At 42.7% G+C, this 18,515-nt stretch overlaps 1 protein-coding gene across 1 annotated transcript in view; it reads left to right on the top strand.

Moving 5' to 3' along the window:
• Positions 1 to 18,515, top strand: part of OCRL (OCRL inositol polyphosphate-5-phosphatase) — a 2,544,778-nt gene that overhangs the window by 1,624,694 nt on the left and 901,569 nt on the right. The window contains exon 19 of the mRNA XM_044057236.1: positions 14,392 to 14,415. Coding sequence (XP_043913171.1) covers positions 14,392 to 14,415 — 24 coding nt within the window. The remainder of the gene's footprint in view (positions 1 to 14,391; positions 14,416 to 18,515) is intronic.

Here is an 18,515-nt window from a genome sequence, read left to right as displayed (position 1 = left end):
CACTTTACACGGCTCCAGAGAGATCACCTCAAGGAGCTTGGAGATACTCTCACAGGTAACGTTTCTGAGGCAGTGGCCTACGCTCAGATGTCTACCTTCAATTCCATTGCACACTCCTTCATGAGGCTAATCTCCTATGCAGCCGAAGGAGCGAGAAGTCAGCAAGTTCAGGAGTTGCTCTTAGGAGGCAGGCCTGGATGCGCCTTTGTCATTTCGCGGAGGCCTTCAAGTCTTCATTCACCGATGCCTCTTTTGATGGTTCCTCTTTGTTCGGAACCAAGGTGAAAGACACTCTCACCAGATGCGATCAAGAGGGAAAAACTCTGTCTGCCGTAGGAGTCCGTTTTTCCCTTCCCTCTAGGCCTTATCCCAAGACCCAGAGGGGTGGCAAAATGTGTTTCAAGAAATCAGAGTTTTTTTCCCGGTGCACAAGGTGATCCCCCCTCCAGAGGCAGGGGAGGGGGTGGTTATTCAGGGAGATGCAGTCCTAGGGGCAGAGGAGGCCCCCGCAACTCGGGAGACTGCGATTCCTTTCGTGGTTCTCCCTGCCGCTGCTCCTGATGGGAGGCCCGACTGTGTGTTTCCGGAGCCAGTCGGGGGTCAAATCTCATTATACCTAGAGGCCTGGCAAGACATCATCCAGGACTAATGGGTTCTACGAATAATTTCCGGAGGATATGTCATCCCCTTCTCATCAAATCCCCCTCCAATCAAGAAAATCCTGGATGTTCCACCTAGTCAAAGGGATTACACAGCTTCAGAATTTCAATGCTGCTAGAAAAAGGAGCCATCCAACATGTCCCCTCAGACCAGATCGGATTAGGTACTTACTCCAGATTCTTTTTGGTGCCGAAAAGGACAGGGGACCTGAGACACCCATATTGGATCTCAGTCAATTGAACACCCATGTGCAAAAGTCCAAGTTCTGAATGGTCACATTGCAGTCTATTCTCCCATTGTTGGGAAAAGAAGTGTGGATGTGCTCCATCGACCTCAAGGATGCTTACTACTAAACTAGACACCGTCCTCATGCGGGCGTTCCTACCACAGGAAAGAATCAGAGTCCTACAACAAGTTCACGCCTTGCTTCCTCTGAGAAGAGTGAAGGCAAGATGGGTCCTCCAACTGTTGGGGACAATGGCTGCTACAATTATGTTAGTCCCTCTGGCAAAGTTACATATGAGGCTCCTTCAGTGGCTACTCTTTGCCCAGTGGTCTCTTCAACGTCTTCCACTTTCTCACCCTATTCTACTCACAGATAGGTGCAAACAGGATCTCAGTTGGTGGCTTCCCACCAACAACCTGAATGCGGGAAAGCCCTTCGTTCCTGCACCCCCGGTTGCCACGGTGACCACGGATGCCTCCCAGATGGGGTGGGGGGACATTATCTAGGCAGGACAGTCCAAGGCACGTGGCAAGAGCACGAGATGCATCTGCATATCAATGTCTTGGAGATGAGAGCTGTGATATTAGCGTTGCAAGGACTTCAGTGTTTTCTTCCTCTCTGGACTATTGCAATCCACTCAGACAATATGTCAGTGGTGTGGTATCTGAACAAGCAGGGAGGAACCAAGTCTTATCCCCTTTGCAGAGAGGCCATGCGAGTGTGGCAGTGGGCAGTGTCTTTCCAACATTTTCTGGTGGCAACGCACATTCCGGGGAAGTCCAGTGTGATCGCAGACAGGCTAAGCAGAGCTGTTCTAATGCCTTACAAGTGGTCCCTGAACTGTTGAGTTGCGGAACAGATCTTCCGCAGGTGGGGTCAGCCTTGCTGCGACCTTTGTGCCAGCCCCCTGAATGCCAAATGCAGCAGCTACTTCACATTGATCCCTCCTCGGGGGCAGTCACCCAGGGACGCTGTAGTCCACGATTGGCCCTCCGGTCTACTATATGCCTTTCCTCCGGTCCCCTTGCTGTCAAGGGTTATTCAGAAAGCACAATCCTTGGGAAGCAGAATGATTCTGATTGCCCCACACTGGCCTCGTCAAATTTGGTTCCCCTTTCTCCATCCCTATCTCATTGACGCTCCTTGGATTCTGGACCCACAACCAGACTTACTGACACACATGTCATGGCAGCTCTATCCCTCTCTTCAGACCCTCCGGTTGACAGCCTGGCTACTCCACTTCCATCATTAGTTAGGCTTCATCATTTTTTTCCAGAGGTGGTTCATATTTTATCTTCCTCTCATAAGCCCTTGACCAGGAATATTTATTACAGTAAATGGAAGAGGTTTTCAATCTGGGCGCATGCCAAAAAGATTGACCCTTACTCAGCTCCAATTTCATCTGTATTGGAGTTCTTGTCTATGCTCTTTAACTAGGGTTCAGCGGCACAACCATTAAAGTCCAATTGGCAGCGATTTCTATCTTTCATGTTGCAAACGAGCCTATCCTGATGGTACATAGACTCTGTAAGGCTTTCCTGAAGGGCACTTTGTTACTTCGCCCTCCGGTATCGGAACCTGTTATGCCTTGGGACTTAAACTTTGTTCTACAGGGTCTTACTTCACCCCCCTTTGAGCCTGCAGCCACTTGTGATTTAAAATTCTTAACTTGGAAGACTGTCTTTTTAGTAGCCATCACGTCAGCCAGACGCGTTTCGGAGCTTCAAGCTTTATTAATCGAATCCCCTTATTTGATTTTTCATAAGGACAGGATTTCTCTCAGACTGAACCCCTCTTTTCTTCCCAAAGTGGTGTCAGTCAGTAGCTTTAACCAATCTATTGAATTGCCATTGTTTTTTTCCCCAGTTCTCAAACAAGGCAGAATTCAAATTTCATCAGTCGGATGTGCACAGACAATTACATTTTTATTTGCACAGAACGAAAGACCTCAGAAAATCTGATCAGTTGTTTGTTTCCTTTTCGGAAAACAGAATTGGGTCTACTGTCTTCAAAGTCACGTTGTCCAGGTGGATTTCCAGTTGTATTTCTTTCAGTTATTCCTCAGGGGGTAAAGATTTACTGTTCCGGGTGAAGGCTCACTCTACTCGGGCTGTATCTATATCTACAGCTTTTCAGGCCAGATTGTCTATGAATGATATTTGTGCTGCAGCTACTTGGGCATCTCCTCACACCTTTGTTACTCATTACAAGTTGGATGTGGTATCTAGGGGCAGGTCTTCCTTTGGTTCCACAGTGCTCAGGAGTATTTTCCACTGAGCCTCGCAGTATTTAGGTGATGGGGACGCTGTCCCACGGGTAAGAATGTAGGCAAGACTGGACTGCATAACATCAAGAAGTTATGTACTCACCATAACGTTCGATGTATGTAGTCCATCTCGCCTCACATTCTTACTTACCCCCCCTCCTTCCCCCATCCTTGAGGATCTGGAGGTTAGGTCTGGTTTCAGCGCTCCCTTCATTCTTGGTTTGTTCTTCCATTCCTTAGGTGTTATGCATGGAGAATGAGTGCTGGTGCTCGCAGCAAACTAGATCTGGTGATAGAGAGCAGTGCAGCATGGGATACCATCTTAGCCCAGTCAATAGAAAGACTTCAAGCTAAAAAAGTTTGGCCGAGTTGGAGCTGACATTCGGCTCCAAATCCACGGGTAAGAATGTGAGGCGAGATGGACTACATACATCGAACGTTATGGTGAGTACATAACTTCTTGTTTTAGTACACAAAATATTTTTCCTGTGTTTTTTTTTTGCATATATATATATATATATATATATATATGTTAAAACTTTTAACTACGTCGAGCTTGAAGCTTTCCTGATCTCCGTTGTTTTATTGGAATCCAGTATGTGCACTTTGGGCTGGACCTCGGTATATGTTTTGTTATGTACTGAGAAACATGTGGGGTAGACTGGAGCTCTCTGTGGAGGATATTGAGAAAAATGGGCCTTCAAATGCCATTTATTGAGGTCTCACAAGCAAGGATGAAAATTAATGGCAGGTTAACAGATAAAAGTTCCTTGTTAAAACTGTTATTTGCCGTATACATGAAACTTCCGTCTCAGAAGATTAGACAGTCATCAATAAAAGGATGGACTGATATGGTCAGGATCGAAAGATTGCCATGTTTGAAAATGTCATTTTAAGAGGATTTTTCAGTTATTTCATGTAACAGATTTACACAGTTTTGAGAATATGAAATCAGTGATGATATAACAAAAGTGACCCATATAAATTATATGCCCTCAATGTAATTTGGAGAGTTTTCCCACTAATGTAGGGCTTTCAAAAATGAGGTACTTAGGATCCAAGTGAATACCTCAAGTAAGCTTGGCAGGAGATAACTAAAATAGATGCGATGATACAAAGATGGGGAACAATAAGAATTAGTGTAGACCAAAAGGTTCATGTAGTAATTGATACTTGTGGTCCCACAAATTGTATATGTAGCTCAGGCTTTCCCATATGATCTGGGTGCAGAATATTGGAAGAAACAGAGGAAGCTTATATCAAGATCCACAAGAAAGGATAAGATGGCAAGGGTGGATTGAAAGGAAATGATTCTCCCATGGGAAGAAGAAGGGATTGCTCTTCCTCATTTGGAGGATTATTTTAAAGCCACAAAATTAAGATTGATAAATTACATATAGAATATCAATTGTCAGTTTTGACTTACAGTGGAAATACATGGTGGGTGGGGAAATGCAAGACTGTTCACAAGTAAACAGGATTGATTTTTGGGCAAGTGCTATTGTCAAATCAGATTGCTTGGTTACATGGGGAAGTTTCACTTAATATGTGCAGTGCATTTAGATTGTAAGCCAAGGGATTTGAGTTTTGTCCCATCAAATTAGGGAAATAGTACTTAGGCTAGATACCCAGATGTTGAGGAATTGGTACAAAACTGAAAAGAAGGTACATTTTTGAGTAACAAAACATTGAAATGAACAGATTTAAAAAGGAAAACAAATTGGAAAGGAAGACTGTCTATATGATATCTTAGATCAACTTAATAAGAAGATGAAGCAATCTGAAAATAAAGTACCAGAGGTGATCAGAATCATAGAAGCTGGAACAAAAGAAACCAATAAAACAAACTTACTGAGGAGGCTGTACCAAGCTTTGCTAAGTGAAAAAAAGGTTAAAAATAGGTCACCTTAGTAGTTAGCAGGAAGCTTAGCAACGGAGATTTTTGGGGAAAAGTGGTTAGAGATGTGTGTTACAGAGAACTGCTACTAAAATTAGAACATTTTGAAAATTGTCTTGGAATTGTCTCAGCAAATACTTTATATACTCTGGCTAAGGTATACAAAAAGATACCTGAAGTCAGGCAGATCTGCTGGTTTATCTGAGCAGACGGTGGATTGGGTTTACATCAAATGCGTGAGAAATTAGGAAGATTTAAACAGGATTTGAAAAGTTTAATATCCAAGATACTAGGTCACAATGGGAATTGAAACAATCTCATTTTTCTTCTCAACCAGGTATTCTAAGGCAGTGTTCACTGTGATACTTTTAGCAGCCAAAAAAGGGGAGACCAGACATTGGAAATAGTCATGTTCATAGAACAGAGAAGTTGATAGAGATTTGGAAGACTTTAAGAAAGAGTGAAAAGGAAGCCATACAGTATAGACCAAATAGGAGATATTTAGTGAAATGGGAAGTATGGGACTGAATGTAGTAAAGGAAGGAGTGAACAGGGGACAAAGAAGGAATGAGCTTGTTTTTAATGTACAGCATGTCATTGTATATAGGGAACAAGGATGGGGGGGCTTTGAAGGAAGACTGTAAACATCAGCAAGGAGCACAAGGGGCATTATGATGCTCAATAAATGAGTGACTAACATTTAACTCCTGGAAATAGATTGAGCCTTTTGTTCAACTGCAGTAATGTTGAGCATTTAGTATGCAGCTTAAGATAATGATTTAAGACAGATAGCTCCAGTCCCCAGGAGCAAAGAAGCGTACCATACCTGCAATTTGCATTAATGTGTAATGGGTTCATTTTTCTGAAATCAAGAGAATCCGGGACAAAAAGTGTTTTTCATTTGTATGTTACACAAGTAAAATTTGTTTTATGATTTATGTAGGACATATTCACTGCTTGAAAGAAATAGTAAAACTTTGCATGATCTGATGTTGTTAATCTTCTTTCCATCCATCACGGATGGATTCGCTTCTGAGCCCTCGGAACTGAGTCAACCTAATACCAAGCTCGCACCAGCCAAAAACTCTTGAGCTAAGCTTCTACCCACAATGCCTTTCTCCCTGTTACCTCAGATCTCGTTTGCTGTGTAGCCGTAAAGCCATATTTCAGCCGAACTCTCAGCTAAGTGGAAATTTTTTGATATTTTGTAAGAAAGTTGTTTGACTCACTTATCGTTAGTGATTTATATTCATTGATCTTCACTTTTATAGTTAGCTTTACCCCGTTTTCTCTTTCCTTCTTACCCGTTTGGTAATCTTTTAAGTACCATTGGTGGTACGGCCCTCTCTCCTTACTCTTGTGGTATTCCTTGAAAACCATAGCTGGTATTCCTTCTCTATCTAGTTGTGTGTTTCTGCTCTTGGGATAGATACTGTGTGTTTTTTGTTTAGTTTTAGACTAGACTAAATAGGATTTGACATTGTATTTGAAGATTTTGATTGTTATTAACTTGTCATGATGTCTGACAAGAAGGGTACTTCAGGTTTCAAGCACTGTACTTTGTGTAAGGGTAAACTTCCTAACAGTGACTCTCACGATGATTGTTTATTGCTTGGGGTTGCCCAATCTTTCGGTGCAGCCTCCCTGCGTAATTTGGCAAAGTTTTAACCAGCGCACTCTGAATGAGCACAAGAATAAGTTGATTTTAAAGGGCCTACTTAAATCGCCCATTTCAGAGGCCCTTTCTGAGATGGAGGTCTCAACCCCTCCTAGGAAAGATAAAAAATGTCCCATTTGGTTCCCTCTTCACCCTCGGGTGACCAGGGAATGTCTGTCATACCTAAGGTACAAAAGTCTGCCTTGTCAGCTCCGACGACGACTGTTACTTTATCGGCGCCAGCTTCAGCTCCGATACCATCTCCAGCACCAACCATAAACCTGCCTATTAGAACTTGGGCACCAGGTGTCACTTCGGCACAGTGCACGCCTTCGATGCCTATCTCTGCAATGACGACTCAACCTGCTGTATCTGCTCCAAGTGGCCCTTCGACACTGAGCTCTGTTATGGCTCTGACTACAATAGATTTGACTCCACTGCTTCCAGTCTCCAAACTTGAGACTTCAGTGCTGGTAGACCCCGCACCATAGACCCGATACTCTCTGTCCGTAGATCCATTCCTAGGCCACGTGTATAGCCCATTCCTAGATCTACCAGACTCCCTGTTGGGAGTATCCACTAGGAGCCTTTCAGAACTCGATGTGGTGCATCTTGTGGACTAGCTGCTGGCAGCCAGGGAGATACCCATGCTCTCCAGGACCCATCCCCCATCGGGATTTGGGTTGATCTCTCCACCCTATTCTCCTCCTTTGACCACCCTGGTTCCAAAGCCTTCTGCTCTGACATCTATCTTGGAACCTCCCCATCTCGGTGCCAGTAGTGGACCTCACTTTGGTTCTAGGACCGTCCCTTTGGTCCTCTGTTCCTACTGAACCAGTCCTTCCTCAATCCTGTGGTTGGGCTGCGAGCTCTTTGTTTGGCACGGTTCCGAGTATTTCTTCGGTTCCGTCCTCGGTACCAGGTGTTTTGTCTGCTCCGATCCTGCTTTTGAGGCATCCGTGGGAGTGGGTTTGACGGAGCAGGGTGTGACCCCTGGTTCCAAGGTTGTCTTTCTCAGTTCTGGGCTCCCATCCCTGTTCGGGCAGACCTGCTTTCCGTGAGATGGAGAGGGCTCTTGCTTCTGGAAGCATTCCGCCAACATCAGAACCCCAGTTTTCTCACCCTGAGCTACAGCTGCCACAGGCCACCTCCCCAGGACTCCAGGCAGGGAAGCTGCATGAACCCACTGTACAAGGGTACCCACTCTTCCGAGTCCTCCTTAGCCCCCACCGAGGAGCCCCTGCAGAAGAGATCATGCAAGCAGAAGCACGTAGACTCACCTGAGGAGTCTCTTACAGAGGACACGGATTTTGATGATGGTGAAGGGGTCCCCACGGTCACCTCCTGATGATGTCTCCTTTGGAGACATCCTTGAAATGTTGAAACAGTGGGGTGACTGGAAGCCCACTAATACTTCTGAGGAGTCCGTGTTCCTGCAGGCTTTCCACGCCCGGCCTTCTACCTCTTGGGTGACCCCGCCTGCAGACAAGCTAGTTCAGCTCGTAGTGCAGTGCGCCTGTAAGAACCCTGACTCTGAGGCGATCCCTTGGAGACCCAACAAAATTCTCTCCCCACTTGAGGAACACCCACATTGGTCCAGAGGTTTACCAGTCGATGCTATGGTGGTGGCGGCAGCCACTAAAAAGGACCTATTTGAAGAGAGTCTTACTGTCCACCCACACAACAGAGAGTCCTGGGCCGTGGACAGATTGGGGAAGTGAGCTTTTGCTTCACCGACCTTTGCCATACGGTCCCTGAACTACTTGGCACATTTTATGAGGCTCCAAAGAGACTTGATTTCCAAACTCTCTGAAACAGTCGCAGGACAGGTGCCTGATGAGGTGAGGGACAAAGTTGCCTCACAGCTCACAACCCTAGAATCAATCTCCAATTCATCCAGGAGGTTACTTTCACATGCACCTGAAGGAGTGGCTAGAGCTGCAGGTTCAGGCATGGTTGTGAGGCGACACACCTGTATGCCCATTTGTGACCTCGTGGATCCCGTCAAGTCTTCCTTTTTGAATGCTCCCATTGAAGCATCTTCCCTGTTTGGCTCCAAGGTAACGGACACTCTGGCCAGATGTGAGCAGGACGGTAAGACCCTGTCTGCCATAGGCCTATATTTTTCCAACCCTCAATGTTCCTTCTTCAGGAATCAGAGGAGTGGGATGATGTGGCACAAAAAAATCTCCGGGTTCTTTCCATGCTGCACGTGGTGATGATTCCCCCAGGGGCAGAGGGGGTAACAATTCTGGAAGACGCCCCTTTTGAGGTAGAGGGCGTCCACGCAACCAAGGCTCGAGAGACCCCTTCTCTGGACAGCCTTACCAGTGCTCCTGAAGAGTGGCCCGATTGATTGCCTATGGAAGCAGTCAGGGGTCGTTTCTATCTGCACCAACCTGCCTGGCTCTCTATCACCACCGATCGTTGGATGCAGAACATCATTACCAGAGGTTACACCATTCCCTTCATATGTTATCCAAAACTTCCAACAAAACTTCCCGATGTTCCACCCAGTCAGAGGGAAGAAGCAGCTTCAGAAGTAAGAAAACTATATCAAAAAAGAGCCATCCAACTAGTCCCACCAGACCAATGTGGATCCGGATTTTACTCTAGATTCTTTTTGGTGCCAAAAAAGACAGGGGACTGGAGACCCATCCTGGATCTCAGCAGTTTGAACACACATGTTGCCCAAACCAAATTCTGGATGGTCACAGTTCAGTCCATCCTCCCCTTTCTCAGGAAGGGCAATTGGATGTGCTCGATAGATCTCTGGGATGCGTATTACCACATCAAAATGGACAAATAATCCAGGATTCTGCTTAGCTTCTGGCTAGGAGCTAATCATTACCAGTTTTGCTCCCTGCCATTCGGTCTCTCTGCAGCCCCCAGTGTGTTCATGAAGTGCATGGCAGTGGTCACAGTTCACCTGAGACTGCAAGGATTCCAGGTGTTTCCATATTTGGACGATTGGCTCCTTACCACCCCCATCAAGCATCTTCTGGTAACAGCTCTGCAATACACCCTTTCTCTGGCAGAAATTTGGGGGATAACTGTGCACTGGGAGAAACCCAACCATGCTCCAGCCCAACAGTTAGAATTCATCGGGGCAGTGTTCGACACTCATTCCTGTCTGGTGTCAGTCCCAGCTCACAGACTGCAGAGGTTGTGGCTTCAGCTCCGGGTGATACTCTGTCAAAACAAAGTCTCGGCGAGAGAAGTTCTTCAGGTCCTAGGATCCATGGCAGCCTCCATACCAATAGTGCCTCTTGTGAAACTGCATATGTGAATCCTCCAGTGGCTTCTTCTCTCTCAGTGGTTCCCGAATCATCACCCCCTATGCTTTCAGATCTGGATAACCAACTCTTGCAAACAGGACATTCTTTGGTGGATGAGGCCAGACACAGATCTTTGGAGCCGCCCATTCCAGGCCCCTCAGCCCATGGCCATTGCGACCACGGATGCTTCCCTGATAGGGTGGGGGGGCCATTTCTAGGGAAAGACAGTTCAAGGCGTGGTCCACACTGGAGGCAGACTTGCATATCAATGTTCTGGAACTGAGAGCAGTGCTGTTAACGTTGCAAGCATTCCATCCGGTCTTCCTCTCTGGAAAGATTGCAGTTCAGTCAGACAATATGTCAGTAGTCTGGTATATCAGCAAGCAAGGAGGAACCAGATCCCTACCCACTGTGTTGAGAGGCCATGAGAATTTGGCAATGGGCAATAAATTCCAACCGCTTTCTGATAGCAATGCATATCCCGCGGAGCTCCAACGTGATTACGGACAAGCTGAGCAGATATTCTCTTGCCCCATGAGTGGTCTCTCAATCCCGAAGTAGCAGCAGAAATTTTCAGCCGTTGGGGCCACCCTTGATGCAACCTCCCCTTCAAACAAATGCAGCAGCTGTTTAGCCCTATTCCCCCCAAAGGGGGAGTCCCCCAGGGATGCTCTGATTTACGATTGGTGGACTTCTCAATGCCTATCGCACTATTCTTCTGATTCCACAGTTCTTAAAGAAAGCCATTCCGTTCAAATGCAAGATGATCCTCCTAGCCCCATTTTGTACTCTACAAGTCTGGTTCCCCTTCCTTCGACCTCATCTGTTGTACCCACCATGGATTCTGGATCTTTTTCCAGATCTGATCTCTCACCTCCAAGGGTTGACCCATCCAAATCTGTCCAGTCTCAAGCTGACAGCTTGGTTTCTACACTTTCGCTAGTTGCCGGCCAGGATGACCTCCCTTCTCCTGTGTGTGATATAATTCTGGCTTCTCATAACCATCCACCAGAAGACTATATCGGGACAAATGGAAAAGGTTCTCTATTTGGTCAAAGGAAAGGATGCTAGATCCTTTTTTGGCTCCAGTCACAGCGGTCTTACAATACCTGTCTACGTTTCTTGAAGATGGAACTGCAGCCCCTACCATACAAGTACATCTGGCAGGAATTTCTAATTATCATAATGGATTGAATGGTACTCTGCTCATATCACTGCATTTGTGCAAAACCTTTCTCAAAGGAGTATCTCACATTAGACCCCCAATCAGACAGCCTATAGTGCCATGGAACCTCAGACTAGTCCTCCAGTCTTTGACCCAATACCCCTTCAAACACGCAGCGAATTGTGACAGCAAATTCTTGTCATGGAAATCTCTCTTCTTGGTAGCCATCACATCAAGCAGATGAGTTTGAATTGCAGGCATTGTGCACCAAAGACCCTACCTAATTATCCATAAGGACACAGTATCACTCTGGACAAACCCATCCTTTCTTCCCAAAGTTGTTTCCGAGTTTTCCATCAGTCAGTCTATTGATCTTCCAGTATTTTTCCCTAACTTTTCTAATAAAGGAGATATACTGCCTACATTCCTTGGATGTACACAGGCAATTGCGATTCTATTTGGACAGAACTAAAATGATTTGTAAGACTGACCAACTGTTCATTTCTTTCTCTAGGCATAGAATGAGAAACTCTGTTTCTAAGGTCACTTTATCAAAATGGCTAAGGGACTGCATACGTTTCATTTATTCATTTGCAAAAGAACCTGTGCCTCAGAATATTAAAGCCCATTCCACCAGATCTGTGGCAACTAATGTGGCTTTCCATTCCAGGGCTTCTATGGATGACATTTGCGCAGCAGCCACTTTGGCTAAACCTCATACTTTTATCAATCATTACAAATTGAATGTGGTGTCTAGAGGGAGAGCTGCCTTCGGCTGAATGGTTCTCAGGAACGTTCTTCCATAAGGGCCACCCAAAGATAAAGTAGCTGGTGATTCTGTCCCATCAGTGATGAATAGAAAGAAGATTAACATCATCAGATAAAGAAGTTATTTCTTACCATAGCGTTCCATTTGTGTTGTTCATCTTCTTTCATTCATCACTTCCCACCCGACTTCCCCTGCCAAAGTCTCCTGGGGGATACTGTGTGTCCAAGTGGTGTATTAGGGCATTTGCGCAGAAATGACCTCTGCTTTACTTGTATAACATGGGCAAACTTGATCTGAGGTAACAGTGAGAAGGGCATTGTGGGTAGAAGCTTAGCTCGAGAGTTTTTGGCTGGAGCGAGCTTGGTATTAGACCGACTCTGTTCCAAGGGCTCAGAACCGAACCCATCGGTGATGAATGAAAGAAGATGAACAACACAGATGGAACATTATGGTAAGACATAACTTTTTTTCTGTTAACTGAAATTAAAACCTCAGTAAGAGTAAAAAAAAAACAGCTGCCACCAAAAGCAGGTTTCCAAGTCTAAAAAGCCAAAAGAGTCTGGAAGCATACGAACCAAAGAAGGACCAGGAGTAGGCTGGAGATTCCAGTATAAAAATGATTTATTGTAGAACAGACCACAGAATAAAAAACATAAGCGCCTTCGTAGGTGTGTACCCCACTTCATCAGATGTGAATATGTTGCATCTTAACCTTCATTTTATACTCTGAAAGCACTAGTATGCTATTAAATAATCACGACCCAAATATTTAAAGCCATAAATACATATATGCCCTATATACAATATACTCTCTCATAAAAAATAGCAGCAATATATTCAGAATAATTTCATACAAAAATACATATATAAAAGACTTCATATAAAGAAATACATGTATAAAAAACTGACATTTCCATTAGGAATAATGGTAGTGCACATGGCCTGAATGATTATGTACCCCTGAAGCCTATATTAAAGAAAAGGCCCTTCTTTAGATGAATTTTATGTGTGTATTTCATGCATACATGTATGTATGGTTTTAAATATTTGGGTCATGTGATTATTTAATAGCATGTGACTAGTGCTTTCAGAGTATAAAATGAAAGTTAAGATGCAACATATTCACATCTGATGAAGTGGGGTACACACCTATGAAAGCACTTATGTTTTTTATTCTGTGGTCTGTTCTACAATAAATAATTTTTATACTGGAATCTGCAGCCTACTCCTGGTTCTTCTTTGGTTTGTATGAAATTAAAACCTGTTGCATTAGGAAAGCTGTGAAATTGAAGTAATAAAGTAACGACTGAAAAAAAATGGGTTTAGTCTTAAATGCATTTCTAAAAGCCCCCGGGCCTCCGCTGAAAACAGGCTCTGTGGAACCTAGTCGGACTTTCCCGGTCAACAAATGTTAAATAAAAAATAAAAAATCTTGCTGCTGTCAGACACACTTACAGGCCCCTGACAAGCCTTTAGTGATCATGTAATTGCTGTACTTGCATGCCACCTCACCCTTACTCCCAAGAGATGTCTGTCTTCTTGTGCATCTCTGCTATTTGATTTAAGAACAGTAAAATAAAAAAATGACCACAGCAATTTATGTTAACTTGTTGCTTTCAGATATGCACACACGCTCACACACTCCCATCCCCACAACAAGTCATTTCAGTGATTTTCACATAGATCATGTAATAGCCCTGTTATTTCATATACACAGTCAGTCCCACAAAACAAGACAGACACATTTTTGTGCACATCTCTGAAGTGTGATTGTGAAGAAAGTAAAAGAGGTAGTGTTTTCAATGAAGAATTCTGATTGTACATCAGACATGATTACAGCACTGCAGCATAGCAGAAGACAATATGCGTAACATGAACTGTATAGAAAAGGAACGTAGATTAAAGTAAACATCCAGTTTGAAGACTGTGTACCTGAAGTGTAGCATTTTTACTTCTAATACTAGATGTAAATGCAAGTGCAGTAGGGTGGTAGTTTGTTATTGTTTAGTACGTTTGCATAGAAGGTGAAAGTAAAACACTTTCTATGTATAAAAAATAAAAAATAACCTAGTGATATCTTGCACATACCCGGAAAGTATAGGGCCACGTATTGATTTGTTCTAGAGCAGCTATTGAGTTAAATTGTGAGTGTACATTTTACGTAGTTATTTTCTTGACCAGTTCATTAAACAGACTGAAAACACTTTGAGGTTTTCAAGAGGAGGAATTAGATATAAGGTGAAGTAAATGAGTTTAAGTATTGATGAGTGAAGCTCTCAAAGATCTGCTACAGTGAGCATCTGACTCAGCTGTATTTCATGGTTTGTGCAGACCTAACCTGTATGTTCTTTTATGTCCTAATGTGCCATTTGGCATAAGTTCTTCTGCCACTTGTTAGAATGTTGACTTTCTCTTTGGGTAAAAGGTTTGTCTATCTTCAACTGACTTTTCTTTCTTTTCCTGCTTCACTTAGGGAGAAGACAGCTTCATAGACAAGGTAAACGTGCACATTTACAGAGAGTGTAGTGTTAAGCAGTAGCCATTTTCATTACATTGCCTGTGTCATTTTACTAAGTTTGTATTCAGCTTGTGATCACGCCTGCCAAGTCCAGAAGAAATGGACAAGTTTCTCATAGCATTGATGTGTACTGCATGACCCTGATCAAAGTGATGTCTCTGTATTTCTTGGGCATACATACCCAGGAGTTGTAAAAGTCTCTGTCAGGTTAAGCAAGTTACTGTGGTGTAATGCCTGTTTTAAAAGCAGTGTTATACAGTAGTGTTTCATTTGCATTCAGCTGAAGAAAAAACTTTAAGCATATATTGTCCATTTTGCAACCAGCTACTGTAATGGAAAATTTGTCACACTTCTGCAACTGGTTATCAGTAGAGAACATTGTGGGACATGCTTACAAAAAAACAGATGGATATTATAGGTAACAGACTTGGCCACAATATAATACAGAAGTGATATCAAGTGTAACAGACTTAAGTTATGCAAAAACTCACGGGAAAAGTAACACACAACCACCTTATTCCACAGAAGTAATATCAAGTGTAACTAAGCAGTGTAAAAAAATCCATATTGCGCTGTGTAGTCATTAAGGAAAAAGGAACACGCAGCCATATTGTCAAGCACAACACACAGTGACTTAAATTCTGTGGGCTGCCAGAGGCCGTACAGCATTTTGTGCTGGAAAAGTAACAAAGGTAGCACAGTACTCCCCATTAGTAATGTCATGCATAGTAGGCTTTGAACAGTGTAAACACTTCATGGTCACAAACATGACACTGTGAATAATAGGCTTTAAACAGTTTAAATATTCCTTGGCCTGCCTAACACATACAACATTTTGTGCTGTTAAAAAAAGCAATAGATTTTATGCTGCCTTTGTCAAACTGTTAATACTGAATACTTATTTACATTCACTTCAATACAGATTTCAGCAGCAGTTTGCAGTGGATTGTTTGACCACCTTTACATCCTTACGGGAATTAGTTATTCACTGTAGAGCCATGCCATTTTTTTCCTCTGTACCTTTTCCTTCTGTGCCTGCTGACCATCACGTTTCATCAGCTAAGCCCACTTTTACCCTTAAATCCAGTTTTAAGTATGTGTTTGGTTAACCTGTTGAGTTATGCTGCCATGATTCTGTTTTTATTGCTAGGGCACTGTTTAGTGCTTTCTTTCAGAAGTTTTTGTGCACCGAAAGAGGCCCCTCAAACTAATCTTTGTCATGATTTTGTTCTCAAAATATTATATATTTTAGCAGTAATCCACAACTAAGTGTGGGTGTCTCAAGGTTTACTTATGGTTGGCTTGGTTTGAGTAAGTAAAGCCAGCTGCTGGTAAATCTTGAAATACGCAAATACAAGAGTGGATTATTGCTATTATATAATGACACTATTAAAAAAAAATAAATTGCTTCTCTTTTTTAAATAATGGCATTGGGTAAATGGACTTGATCTTTCACAACTTGTTCCTTATACATTTAGACATGTGGAGCAGAGGTGCAGCAGTTAACTTTGTCACCTCACAGCAAGAGGTTCACTGGTTCATTTCTCAGCTGGGATACCTTGTGTGTGGAGTCTGCATGTCCTACCTGCATTCGTATGGGTTTCCTCTGGGTACTCTGCTTTCCTCCCACATTCCAAAGACATGTGTCTGGTGTGTTTCTCCCCGGGCCTGTGCTGAGAATAGGATCTGTCCTAGTCAAACTTTCCCGGTCAACAAATGTTAAATAAAATAAATTTATGAAGCATGCTTTATAAGTTTAAAAAAAAAGCATTATGCTGTTGTATTCTTGGAACTGTTTGTACTCCTGGTATTCTGACCGTACCTTTCAACACTCCAGATTTTTGCAGAATGTCCAAAGTGTTCCTCATATAACTTGTGGTTTTCTAGTAGATTACTGAGGATTGTAGTCATTGAATAATGATAAACATTTCAGTTTTGGATTTTACATCATCTGAAAATGCATGATAACACAAACTGTTTTTCTATCTGTCTCAAGTTTATAAGAGCAGTACTGTAAAATCTGACTATCATTTTTGGCTTTGACCACAGTTGTGTGCTGAGATATGATGATTCCGACTCATTTTTTTTTTATCTAGATCAGACAAATGTGCCTGCAGAGTGCTTTGCTGCCCAGATTTTTGTTTGGCAGTTAGCACTCATAGCAAGGCATACTTTAGAGCAGTTGCAAACTCTGAGTTTTGCAGTCATACTGAAAAAAGTTAAAATATCCCTGTTGCACAGCTACCAAACTCTCTTCAGTAAAGAAAGCTGAATATACAGTAAGCAAGCTGATTGGGCTGTCCAATCAGAGTGTAAGTTTTGTAGTAATTGAAGCCCTTAATTGTATAATTGTTAATATTTCACAGATCACACATCTGTATTTATTTTAATCAATTTTAAATGCATGGCACCTTTGCAGATTTTTTCTTATGCCTAAATACAAGAAAACATACCTGTGAATTTCTTTGTTTGAGAATTCGGACAAAGCCAAAAATACCTAGGGGAATAAAGCCCAAAATCAGGGAAAATTTTTATATATTACAGTAATTCATTTAAAAAGTAAATAGAACAGCAGGGTTTTCCCTCAGCATTCATTTTCTGAATACGTAGTTTGAAACTCTGGTGCCTTGAATAAAGGTGATATGCATCATTAAATAGGCTTAGTGTGATGTTTGGAGTGTGTAGAGAGGACGTATGACTAGGTGGTTGGGACAGAGTTGGAGAGATGTTGAGAGCTATTACACAATCATGGTAGGATGAGAGATAGTCCAGTAGGAGAAGAATAGAGCATAAGCTGTGGAGTACCATGGTTAAGTTAATGTATCTATATGTTATTGTTGGCAGGTAGTGGAGAAGTAGGGATCAAGAAGGAAAAAGATGCAACAGGGCTGTAGGATATTTAGTGATGGTGGAGTCTGATAAAGAAGTATTTTCTATGAAGGAATAAGTTAGGTTGTCCTAGTGTCTTCTCACAAATGTAAAGGATAGAGGAATTTAAAAAGGCTAGAGTATGAGGATGTTAAATAGGAAGGAGTGAAGGTTTATTTGGGAAAAGTACAAGATGCAATGTATATACTTCATTCCATAATAATAATAGTAGTCGTAGTAGAAGTACTGTTAGTGAGGAGTGTGATGAACTAGTGCAAACCAGTATGTAAGGGAGAAAGGTAGTTGGGAATGGTACTAAAAGATTTAATGGAAGTTGGGAGTTAGGTAAAAAGAAACAGGAGCGTTTATATGCCAGAAGTAAGGTTGTTTGGGAGGGTTAGGGAATGTGATTCCCAAGTGAAATGTGTATGTAGGAAGTATAATAGTAGAGTAAGATGGAGTGGGCAGGAATTGGGGGTAGGGAAGTGAAGCTGAGTGTAGTGGGCTTCCACCCTCAGGACAAATTATAGCAGAGTAATCAGTTTATATCCAGTACAAAGCAGTTAACAGGGATGTACAAAATAGAACACATAATGTGATGATGTGATATCACACCTTCATTCTTACCAGTTTGGGTTCGGATCCGATCCTTGGATACGACTCGGCCTTGTACACTAGCTTGTGGCTATCCCCTATCCCATCATGCACCAAGAGAGCTCCTCAGATCTCATTTGCTGTTAAAACATATTGGGTGCCCTTCTCACTGGCTGTGGCTAAGTACAATTTCTTCTGCTATTTTTTGAAAAAAAAAAGTATTGTTTTCTCTAGACATCTCTTTTAGTGTGTTTAACTGTAAAAACACTTGGATTTGCTGTTGACGTTTCTTTCCGCTGCTTGTGTTAAACTGCTGTTGTCCATCATTTTTTCGTAAGGCCTTCTTTCCCCTATTTTGGCTTAAAACTAAAATCAAACAGCCCGTTTTAGTTAGAAGGCTTTCCTTTTCTCCCATTTGTGATCATTACAGGCTAGTTTATTGGATTTAGAGAACTACCTAGACCCATTTAAGTTAGTGTGTCTTTTCTTCTCCCTTTTCACATCCTCAGGGCATAGCCCATTTAAGTTAGAGGGCTCTGCCATCCCTTTTACTCTATTAGAGTTGGGTTTAATAAAATTGTTAGTAGTTGTTACTATTGGTGTTGCTGTTTATTAAA

This window comes from Protopterus annectens, chromosome 15.part0 (genome assembly GCF_019279795.1).
Source record: "Protopterus annectens isolate FY-2018-M chromosome 15.part0, PAN1.0, whole genome shotgun sequence".
In the NCBI taxonomy this organism is placed as follows: Eukaryota; Metazoa; Chordata; order Ceratodontiformes; family Protopteridae; genus Protopterus; species Protopterus annectens.
The sequence above is the reverse complement of the archived record's forward strand: the minus strand, read 5'-3'. Positions and strand labels throughout refer to the sequence as shown.